General features: G+C 45.7%; 1 protein-coding gene across 1 annotated transcript; it reads right to left on the bottom strand.

The window, feature by feature from the left end:
• Positions 1–2247: 2247 nt before the first annotated feature.
• LOC311113098 (uncharacterized protein) lies at positions 2248–10133 on the bottom strand. Its single transcript, XM_084156230.1, has 8 exons — positions 9908–10133; positions 8850–8911; positions 8682–8759; positions 8428–8567; positions 7915–8040; positions 7781–7838; positions 7330–7656; positions 2248–6589 (listed from the first exon to the last, which is right to left on the bottom strand). The coding sequence occupies exons 2-8, from the start codon at positions 8872–8874 to the stop codon at positions 4629–4631; spliced, it is 2715 nt and encodes a 904-aa protein (XP_084012356.1). The 5' UTR covers positions 8875–8911; positions 9908–10133; the 3' UTR covers positions 2248–4628.
• Between the last annotated feature and the right edge of the window lie 1227 nt (positions 10134–11360).

Raw genomic sequence — 11360 nt, forward strand, 5'->3', positions numbered from 1 at the left:
GCGCTAACCCAACACCTCTCATCACCCCGAGAACACCATCCCCAAAGTGAAGCATGATGGTGGCAACATCATGCTGTGAGGATGTTTTTGATCGGCAGGGACTGGGAAACTGGTCAGAATTGAAGGAATGATGGATGGCGCTAAATACAGGGAAATTCTTTAAGGAAACCTGTTTCAGTCTTCCAGAGATTTGAGACTGGGACGGAGGTTCACCTTCCAGCAGGACAATGATCCTAAGCATACTGCTAAATCAACACTTGAGTGGTTTAAGGGGAAACATTTAAATGTCTTGGAATGGCCTAGTCAAAGCCCAGACCTCAATCCAATTGATAATCTGTGGTATGACAAAGATTGCTGTACACCAGCGGAACCCTTCCAACTTGAAGGAGCTGGAGCAGTTTTGCCTTGAAGAATGGGCAAAAATCCCAGTGGCTAGATGTGCCAAGTTTATAGAGACATACCCCAAGAGACTTGCAGCTGTAATTGCTGCAAAAGGTGGCTCTACAAAGTATTGACTTTAGGGGGGTGAATAGTTATGCACGCTCAAGTTCTGTTTGTTTGTCTTATTTCTTGTTTGTTTCATACAAAAAAAATTGTGCATCTTCAAAGTGGTAGGCATGTTGTGTAAATCAAATGATACAAACCCCCCAAAAATCAATTTTAATTCCAGGTTGTAAGGCAACAAAATAGGAAAAATGCCCAGAGGGGTGAATACTTTCCAGAGCCGAACCAAGCCTTTTGGGGGCCCTAAGTGAGATTTTGCCATGAGGCATAGAAAAAATGCTGCAGTTTTATAACACATTTCATGCAATTCTACTCATTTTGCCATGGGGCAGAGGTAATTATAAAAACGTTTTATAGTACATTTCCTGCAATTCTACCCATTTTGCCACGAGAACCTTTTGAAGTTTTAAAGCAAATTTCCTGCAATTCTACACATTTTGCCATGACTAATGCCATGTTAATATGATATCTGAGTGAGAATGACTAACAAAATCAATGGGGGCCCCCTGGAGGTCAGTGCCCCTGGGTTTGAAATGATCTGTTTGGGATTCTTGCGGTCAAATTGCAGTTTACAAATGATTTGTAATTATGTTCCGGCCCTCCGACCATCTGGTCAAGAAAAAAATTGGCCCGCGGCTGAACCTAATTGATGATTCCTGCCCTATGTCAAATGTTGGCACCAGTAGAGTAGCTATCTAGCTATATAAACCACGCCCCTCCGCAAACACGCCTTCTCCAATGTCGGTTACAAGGCGGTACTTATTTAAATTAGATAAGAGAATATCATGCTACCATTGGTGTATTAAAATAAGCGTTAGGGTGATGTCACCCTATACCTTTAATAATCCCACCTCCTTAATCCAAATGTTTGGCATGGGGGAGGGGACCAGTAACTTTATGTGCAAACTTTATCAAATTTCATGAAAAACATGATTTTGACTGTTCATGACCTTTAACTTTAGCAAACATCATTGCTGTTAGTATGACAAGCACATGCTTCTTCTTAGAATTGCAAAGTATGATAAGGGAACAGGATGGGTGAAGAGCAATGATTAATATATTTATATTTCCTGACCCTGTTTCACCTTTGATCCCCAGCTCTTCTGATGGGAGCCATGTTATTGGTCACTCTCTGAGGCTCTGAGAAAACTGCCTAATCGCATTGACCTTGAATGTATTGCGTTGGAGCTCGCTGCAAAATAGGGTTTGTATTTAATTTCTTTACCAAACAAGCTAACAAGATTAAAGTAATAAATATGATAATAGTAAAATGTTGACCTCAAAGGTTTGATAGTTTGCTGTGTTTTAGTGACTGGAAATGCAATGTAGTTCAAAATACTTTTTTGGGTTTCTGTACTTTACTGTATGTGGAATCCTGTTGGTTCTTGTCCCATTTATCTGGCTTCCTTACTTGATTACACTATTTCAATATGTAAATAATATTACTGAGAACAGCCAGATTCAATAAAGTAGATTATGTTGCAACGTTGAGGTGTGTACAGTACTTCCTTCTCAAGCATTCACATGATAGCTGGATAATGTTATCGAAGATACAGCTGGTCCAGTTCAGTAGTAGATTAGTGTTTGTTTCCCAACCCTCTAAGGGTTTCACAAGGTCAGAAATTCATAACATCAAAAAACATAGGCGTTACTACAGTATGACAATGACTTGATGTAAGATGGTTTGACTACGGTATAAAACCAGTTGGGAGCCACTGCATTAGATGACAGGAGATCAATGGATACTGTTGTTAACACTGACTTTATTAGCCTGAAGGCCATAACGTACTCAAATACAGCAGCAACACAAAAGTAAACTGCGGTATGAGACGCTTGAATACAGCATTAACAGTCACTGATTCTCAGTGGAAAAAACAAGTCAAATAAAAAAACTACTTGACTACAGCTGTGCTACATTAACCAAATTATATAATAGTCTTTCTAAGGACCTGCTTGAAAGGTAATGCTTTAAGTTTTATCATGCCCACAAATTGACATTAGGCAGTGACCAAAAAACTAAGCAGTTCAATGCCACTTGCTGAGTAGTCTGTCCACCCCCCCCCCCCAATGTTAATATGATACACTACATGACCATTTTGGAATGAGCTGCTCATCAAAACATCTCATTCCAAAATCATGGGCAATAATATGGAGTTGGTCCCCCCATTTGCTGCTATAACAGCCTCCACTCTTCTGGGAAGGCTTTCCACTAGATGTTGGAACATTGCTGCGGGGACTTGCGTCCATTCAGCCACAAGAGCATTAGTGAGGTAGAGCACTGATGTTGGGCGATTAGGTCTGGTTTGCAGTCGGCGATCCAATTCATCCCAAAGATGTTCGATGGGATTGAGGTCAGGGCTCTGTGCAGGCCAGTCAAGTTCTTCCACACCGATCTCGACAAACCATTTCTTTATGGACGTTGCTTTGTGCATGCGGGCATTGTCATGCTGAAACAGGAAAGGACCTTCCCCAAACTGTTGCCACAGAATTGTCTAGAATGTCATTGTATGCTGTAGCGTTTAGATTTCCCTTCTCTGAAACTAAGGGGCCGAGCTCGAACCATGAAAAACAGCCCCAGACCTTTATACCTCCGCCACCAAACTTTACAGTTGGCACTATGCATTGGGGCAGGTAGTGTTCTTCTTGCATCCGCCAAACCCAGATTTGTCCGTTGGACTGCCAGATGGTGAAGCATGATTCATCACTCCAGAGAACGCATTTCCACTTTTCCAGAGTCCAATGGCGGTGAGCTTTACACCACTCCAGCCGACAATTGGCATTGCGCATGGTGATCTTAGGCTTGTGTGCGGCTGCTCGGCCATGGAACCCCATTTCATGAAGCTCCCGACGAACAGTTATTGTACTGACGTTGCTTCCAGAGGCAGTTTGGAACTCTGTAGTGAGTGTTGCAACAGAGGAGAGACGATCTTTACGCGCTACAGCACTCGGTCAGGTCAGGGCCCATGGCTCAACTACCTTACCTAGCAATCTTAAAATGTTTTGCTGACATGGGCTCATTGAGCGACTGTCCTAAGTGGAAAACTGCTGATACACTACAAAACTTCAAAATTGCACCTTGTGCATTCTACTTTTCTAACTTTCAAAAAGTAAGTTGAGACCCCGACTGAGTTCCTAAAAAGAATGTGCAGCGCGTAGTCTGCCTATAGGAAGAGGCGGCTCGGAGTCTGTCGTAAGTTCTGCACATAAACATTTTGGGGAAATACATCTTTAAATGAACAATAATACCATTAAAGTGTCTTAACTGATTAGATTTGGTTCCATTTGTTGAATTATTAGAGCCACTAGTATGAGCCAAAGTCAAAGTGTAACACTGGCCAGAGCTGTTAAGTCACGCTGAAATAAACCCAACTTCCAGAGGGAAGCACACATGGCAAGTGTGAAAAACGTTTGAAAATTAAACTGTTTACTTTAACAAGTCCTCCTGTGTTTCTGACCCTCATTTTAAACAACTTATTCAGCTCTGCTTCCCTCAGATGGTCAAACTGATTAAACTAATATAGCGACTCCTTCTGGACAGTTCTGGAAAGGTCAATGTTGAACCCCTAATTGATCCCCCTTAATTGTGAAAAATAAACCTTAGGTTACATTTAGAAAAATCTTTGCATTAACTTTTTTTTTTTGAAAAATCTAATATATATTATTTTCCTTCATGGTGTCTCAGTAGTTGGCTGAAGCAGTGTTTCACAAACTGAGGAGTTCATAATATAATATAACATAACTGAGCCAGTGTTCAACGTGTTGTCCATCTATCTATCTATCTCAGCTCCATCTTGACTCGACAGCAGCAGACAAACAACTTAAAACAAACAAGTCTTGTATAAATCTGAATCGGTAACAGAATTGAACCGGTGAGTTGAATCGTTGAAAGTTATATGAAGTAATGAAATCAAATCATGTTGACAGGGGAGGTACCTCAATTTACAACAACCCAAAATCAGCACTTAAACCAACATAATCCCATCCAGTGTATAAGACAGATATAAAAACAATAGAACCTAGAGTGTATAAAACAAACATACAAAACACCTGTCCATTTAAAACATAAGTCAGTCTAAAGCACCACAAATACCCATCCTGGTGGTTTTATGTATAGTGTGTGGTAGTTAGACCCAGGGAGGTCCTGGTCCTGGGGCTGCCCATGGATCTCGGGCAGGGCTGTGGCCCCAGTAGGCTCCTCTGTAGTGGGGAGGTCTGGGGGGGAAGGTTGGGCCGTGCCGGGGGGACTGGTACCCTCCACGTCCTGGATAGAAGGGCTGAGGGTGGCGGGGTCTAGATCTATACACCATAACACACGGGGGACTGGGGAGCCTTCTGTACTCCTGTGGCTGCACGCCCCCCATCTTCCTGGGGAAGGGACCAGAGTGGGTATGGGGTCCAATCCCCTGGGTCAGTGTATGGTGAGGGTACGGGAGGGCCTGGGGTGTGAACTCGTCAGGGTTAGAGTGAAGGAACTGCGGGCCAGGGGTGGTTCTGAACCAATCAGAAACCACTTGGTAGGGGTCACAGTTAATTCTGTGGCCCTCTGGGAAAGGCGGGTAGGGGCAAGGGTCAGGGTGTGTCTCGTACCCCTGCGGATCTGTTCTATAGGTGTCAGGGGTCAGCGGTGTGCCTCCGTAGGTCCATGCTCCTCTGTACTCCGCCTCATGCAACTGCACCTGCTGCATGGCTGCCATGTCACCCATTCGACTGCTCATCTCTTCTCGGTGAAGGACTGGCCCTGCCTGATCTCTATGAAGGGCTATGTCATGTCTGAGATCTGCTGTGTCAACCATATGAAGCCCTACGGCGCCCCTATGAGTTCCTGTGAACCCCTGCGCCTGGGGCCGTTGTGGAGGCTGGCCTTGCAAATACTGTTGGTGGTAAAAGTCAGAGTTCTCCTCCCTCTCTCTACCCTTTCCTCCCCATCTCTCCCCCTCCTCCACCATGACCTCCACGATGAGCCCAACTCCATTCTGAATTTCAGCTTTGCACTGCTCCTCTTCCTCCATCAACTGACAGTCAGTTAGCCCCTCTCCTGTAGCATACCAACGGTCAGTTGTCACTTCTGTTGTTAAGGACTGACTGTCAGTTGATCGTTCTCCTGTGGAAAACCCACTGTCCGTTATCCTCTCTCCAGTAGAGTACAGACTGTCAGTTGTCCTGTCATCCTCTGCAAGTCTCTGTGCCCCAGAACGACACTTATTTCCCCTCTCCTCCTCCTGTTGCTGTTCGTCCATTAGAGGAGTGTTGGTCAAGCTTTCCTTCGAGAGACGGCCAGTAGTGAAGAGAATCGGTCCGGCAACAGACGCTGTGTCAGTGATGAGGTCTCTGGCACAGGCTAGACCGGGGTCAATCCTGCCTTGTCGGTTGTTCTGCCCCACTCGGACATGGAACTTTGTGTCAGTGAGTCGGTCATTCTCTGAATATAGATGGTCAGTTCGGTCCTGCTCTCTCCTGAGGTACACCATGTCAGTACTGTTTTGCTCTTTGACTGAGTGGAGACGGTCAGTACTGTTTTCCTTTCTGACCAAGTACAGACCGTCAGTTGTGTTTTCCTCTCTGCCAGGGTACAAAGCAGAGACGGTGAACCTCTGTTCCCCTCCGAGATACAGAGAGTCTGTGTCGGTGTCCTCGTCTCCCGTAGTCAGCTGCTGATCAGGTATGGCTGGGCCCAGTCTCATAGTCGGAGTGTGTGTGTATTCCATGGTATGTGTATTTTCATGTGTGTTTCTGAGTCTTGCGGCGACTGAGTTTCCCGGCTGGCCAAGCAAATGCGAGGGAGCAGGAGGGGGTTGGGGTGAGGCATCTACGGTGGGGGAGTGAAGGGGTGAGGCATGTGTGAGGGAGGAGGGGGAGGTTTCCAGGCCGAAGGAGTTCCTCTCCAACAGCCAGGGGCCGTCATTCATAGACAGACTGACCTTGAACACCGGCTCACAGCGAATCAGCTTTGCAGGAACCCCCTGTAGTCCCGCCCCCTTCCCCTCAGGCCCGCCCAGTGACGTCTGACTTCCAGCTGTGACATATGGGGTCGGGGAAAGAGAGGGGTCATGCTGCCATGGTGACGCAGGACGCTTCAGTGAAGCACCTTTAGTGAGAGACGAAAGAAGGAGACGAAGAGAGCGAGGGAGAGAAGAAAAAAAAAAGAGGCGACAAGAGAGAGAGAAGACACTCACAAAGAAGAGGAGTGATAAATGGCAGTAAAAAGTGAGATGAACTCTTCTATGGGCAAAATAAAGAAAACACACCACAACGTGTGTAGCAGGGAATGATTCATTAAAAAGGCACAGTTCTATATATATATATATATATATATATATATATATATATTCCACACTATTAGGTTGGAATAATACTGTGAAGATTATGATAATGCCCTTTTAGTGCAAGAGCTGTTTGAAAAGACCACCTGACATTTCAGCCGGTTTTGGTGGAATGGAGTTTTGGCCTGCCTGGTTACATCACCATCCGGTAAATTAGTTAATAAACCAATAAGAAAGAGTTCCAAACCTCTCTGCCAATAACAGCTAGTTAAAAATGTTCCCCTCCCCACTCAGACCACTCCCAGACAGTTCTAGCAAAATGACTGCTCTTGCTTGAGAAATTGCTCTTGTAAGAAGCTATTTTTGTATATTTGTCAATTTTGATTGAAAACAATCACAGTAAGGTACTTAAAATTGTTAACCAGAAATTATTTGATATGGAGATTTTAAAAAACAGCTGCATTGAGGCAACTGTCAAAAGGGTATTTCTCACACGGTGGTACCCAACGTCTTTAACCACCCATTAACAAAGTTGGCGCGTCATCCCATGAGGTCATACACTCACCAATCAGTGGCTTGCTTCCATGGAGAAACCCTTCCTCCTCCCACGAACTAAGCTGTGATTGGATAGAGACACTCTGCTGCAACACAGGGGACTTCTCTGATTGGCTAGATAAGTTCCGACTTCGGGCGGTCGGACTTTTCCATAGGACGGTTCGGTTGTCAAGTTGGACAACAGGCTTCTCTGGTTGGACAGAGAGCCTCCGAGGTGATATCACGGTTCTCTGTGACTGGATGGTAAGATACTCCGACTGGATTGATGTCTTCACTGATTGGCTCTGAAGATCTCTCTGCTCCCTCCCAGTCCTGATGGCATGCAAGAGGATGAGAGCTGGAGGAGAGATGGTGAGAGAGAACAATAGATGGGGGACACACACACACAGAGTAAGTGACGTAGACTAGTAAAAAAAAAAAAAAAACAGATGGATGAAGGACAAGAGAGGATATGGACTGACCATCACTCTCGCTGTGTGATGTCATATCCTCATACATCGCAGCATCCAACTTCAGCACCTAACAGAAAGACAGGACAGAAGATATTTACACACACACACACACACGTCACCCCAGCGTGCACACAGACACATACCTGTACGTCCCCGGTTCCTTCTCTCTTCTCTAGTATTTGAGCCATCTCCATAAGAGGCCGGGCCAGCTTGGACAGGTCAGGAGAACTCTGCTTCCACTCTGACACAAAGTGAGGGTGATGGACTTTCTATACAACGACAGCCATGGGAGAGAGGAAACACACAAGTTGTATACATGCAGCTGTATTAGGCTAGTTATAGGTCAGTGATCCTGTAAAGCAGTGTTTTGCAATCCTGGTGCTAGGGCCCCAAAGGGGTGATAACTTTTGTTTTTGTCCTAGCACTAACACACCCGATTCAAATAATACTCATCAACAAGCCTGATTAGAATCTGGTGTGTTAATGCTAGGGCACAAACAGAAATGTGCACCCCTTTGGGTCCCCGGGACCATGATTGAGAAACCCTGGTGTAAAGAGGTGTGGTTTAACTGTACAGGTATTACAGTAACACATCAGGATCATTAAGTAGCTGTGAGTAAAGAGCACAGATCCAGAAACACACGTCCCACACTCACAATGTAGTTGTATCTGTGGAGACTCCCCATGATGTGGCTCCTGACGTCAGCCTTACTGAGACGACACACACACACCTCACACAGGTACACTGCCTCAGAGTCCCTGCCGAATGTCACACATTCTGTCACGCAGCCCAGACCTGAAACACACACACAGGTGAAGTACACACACGCGGCACACAGGTCTAAAGTACACACATTGGTCAAATACACAGACATGTATCATATACAAAACACACAGCGCTGTTCCTGACCGATGATGGGCTGCAGTCTGTTCTTGTTGTTCAGATACACCCTAAGGGAGTTGGACAGCAGGCTCTGGCCACACACAGCTACATGAGGATGAGAGAATGAATTAATGACAATGAAAGGAAGAGAGGATGCTGAATGGATTAATAAAGAGCTGATAACCCATTGCCTACCATTGTGTGCTCCTCCAGGCTGCATAGTGGCAGACTTCAGGAGTCACAACAACCCTAACAACCTAGAAAGAGTGAGAAAAAATGAGCGACAGAGAGAGTAGAAGATGGAGAAACAGAGAGAGGGAGGCAGGAAAATAAACTGTGTGCAAACACCACAGGGCTGCAAGGGACAGAAGCAGATTTCAGATGGTCACTTTTTTTTTGATAATATCGAGATAACGCATTAGTTAGCTGCTAGAACACACTCATCTGTGTCCGTTTGACTTTACAACACCCATTTTGAGTCAAGACTCAAGCTCATCTTGTCATGCTCGATTGACAATGCGTATTGATCCCAATCGATCCCATAAACTAGACTCCTGCTCACGTTTAACGGTTAAAAGTTTCACAATGTCATATTTCACATACAGTTTGACCATACAAATATTGCCAAATCCATTCTTACCAACACAACACTAGAAAAGGAAGCCGACTGTCAGTCACACCATTCGTCTGTTGTTGATGCACGAGCATGGGAAAGGTGCTGTAGCTGATTGACTGGTGTCACTCAGGTGCGCTGATGGCCGCTGACAAAATTTTTTATTCAACTACACAACTCGATCTATATTTGCTAGATAGAAGAACATACAATTCCTTAATGTGGAAATAATAATTAATCTCGGCAGGAATAGAGCGCAATATGCTAAAATGGAAGAATAGGTCAGTATCAAGTTCAACTTGGTCTGTCTGACTAACGCGTTAGGAATATTTTCTTCCAGCTGTTTAGCAAAACGAAACTGGCTAGCTAATATCCAAGGAACGAAACTTAAATGTCAAAATAAAAACATTCAACAAGTTAGCTACCAAGTCAAGGCTCGTATGAAAACTGAAGGATAAATGTCACTCTCGCCAAGCTAACGTTAACAATCAAATTAGCTAATGAAACACCGACAGAACTTCGGCGTTTAAGTTGCTGTGGTGATAGCCAAATTACATTAATGCTAGCTAGCCAACAAGCAGCTACCTAGCAAAAAAAGTTTCCATATGGCTAATTAACATAAAACAATAGAAGGACCTACCTGTCTGTACTCCACGTCGGAGGAAATTGTTTGTTTGATCTGTCTGTCTGAAATAAATTGTTAAAAGAGATTACTGACACGGCTTATCAACTCGACGACCGCACTGCCTAAAGCACGAGGTCAACTACACAGCGGGGGAAACTCAAGAGTCCGGAACTTAAGAGGGGTGAGGAATTTATAGCAGCCTTCGCAGCCTGTGAATCACAGGTCTTCCTTTCCTAAATCAGAGTTTGAGCGGTGATTATAGATAATTTTCTAATACAAATGTTGTGAAATGATCAAGGTAAAACATATGTAATGTAAAGTAAACAAAGTAAAAGAGAGACGGGCACCAGGTGTACAGGCAGAACACAGGTTTATTCCTGAATGGGCTATTGTTCAGGCCACAGCCCACGCCGCTAAACCTCGAACATACACAAATATAACATGTTAAGTCAAGGGTCCCGAACAGAAGAGAGAGAGATGAGACCGTAACCCCTATTTAAGCATTCCAAAACCCCGCGGGATTACCCATCATACCCCCCCAACCTTTCCATCTGTCCTGGCATATTTAACCCCTGCTAGCACCCATGAGAACGATAACACACCCACGAACACAGAACACAATACCGGGTCGTTACATAGCCCCCCCCCTTTCTAAACCCTAGCCCCTAGGGTTACAAAACAAAATCCTTAAAACGACCCGGAGGTCGCATCAGTCTCTTGTGCCTCCCCTTGACTCTCACTGGTGGACCCCCAGAACACTCATCTGCCCCAATGTCATTTCCAGCGCCCTCCGAAGAGGCAGCCCCCGTCCCAGGCTCAGGTTGCACTAGAGTCTCCTCGCTAGACTGTCCCCGTGTGCTCACATCAGAGTCCTCACTTCCATTCCCTACCGTTTTCCTCCCTCTGTGGGGCGCCAATCGGTCCCGGTGGACCACCACCTTCCTGCTCCGTGGGGGAACCTCCACCCGGTACGTCACCTCCCCCACTCTCTCTATCACCAGGCACGGCCCCACCCAGGCACTGTCCAGCTTTGGGCACCGCCCCTTCTTGCGCGTGGGGTTGTGAAGCCACACGCGTTCTCCCGCTCCAAAGTGCCTCCCCCTAGCGCGTGAGTCATAGTGGCGCTTTTGGCGCATTCCTGCGTTCTCGAGTTGCTCTCTTGCGAAGGTGTGAGCCGCTTCTAACCGGTTCTGCAGACGACGAACATAGTTCGGGCCAGGCAAAACCCCGTCGTCGTTATCAGGAGGGTGGCCAAACGTCAGTTCGGCTGGGGTGCGCAACTCACGACCTAACATTAGTAGCGCTGGGGAACACGCAGTCGATTCTTGAACAGCCGACCTACATGCCATAAGAATAAACGGTAAGTGGGTGTCCCAATCTCTCTGGTGTTTTGAGGTAACGATAGCCAGCTGTTGTGCTAATGTTCTGTTAAATCTTTCCACCAGCCCATCACTCTGGGGGTGAAGCG

Source organism: Coregonus lavaretus (assembly GCF_964263955.1).
Source record: "Coregonus lavaretus genome assembly, chromosome: 3".
Taxonomy (NCBI): domain Eukaryota; kingdom Metazoa; phylum Chordata; class Actinopteri; order Salmoniformes; family Salmonidae; genus Coregonus; species Coregonus lavaretus.

Excerpts from the sequence above, each read along its gene's own strand:
- LOC311113098 (XM_084156230.1), bottom strand. The coding sequence starts at position 8,874 with ATGCAGCCTGGAGGAGCACACAATG. Across the intron at positions 8,760-8,849 it reads GCCTGGAGGAGCACACAATG|CTGTGTGTGGCCAGAGCCTG; the intron begins GTAGGCAATGGG and ends ATCCTCATGTAG. Across the intron at positions 7,657-7,780 it reads ATCACACAGCGAGAGTGATG|CTCTCATCCTCTTGCATGCC; the intron begins GTCAGTCCATAT and ends TCTCTCCTCCAG.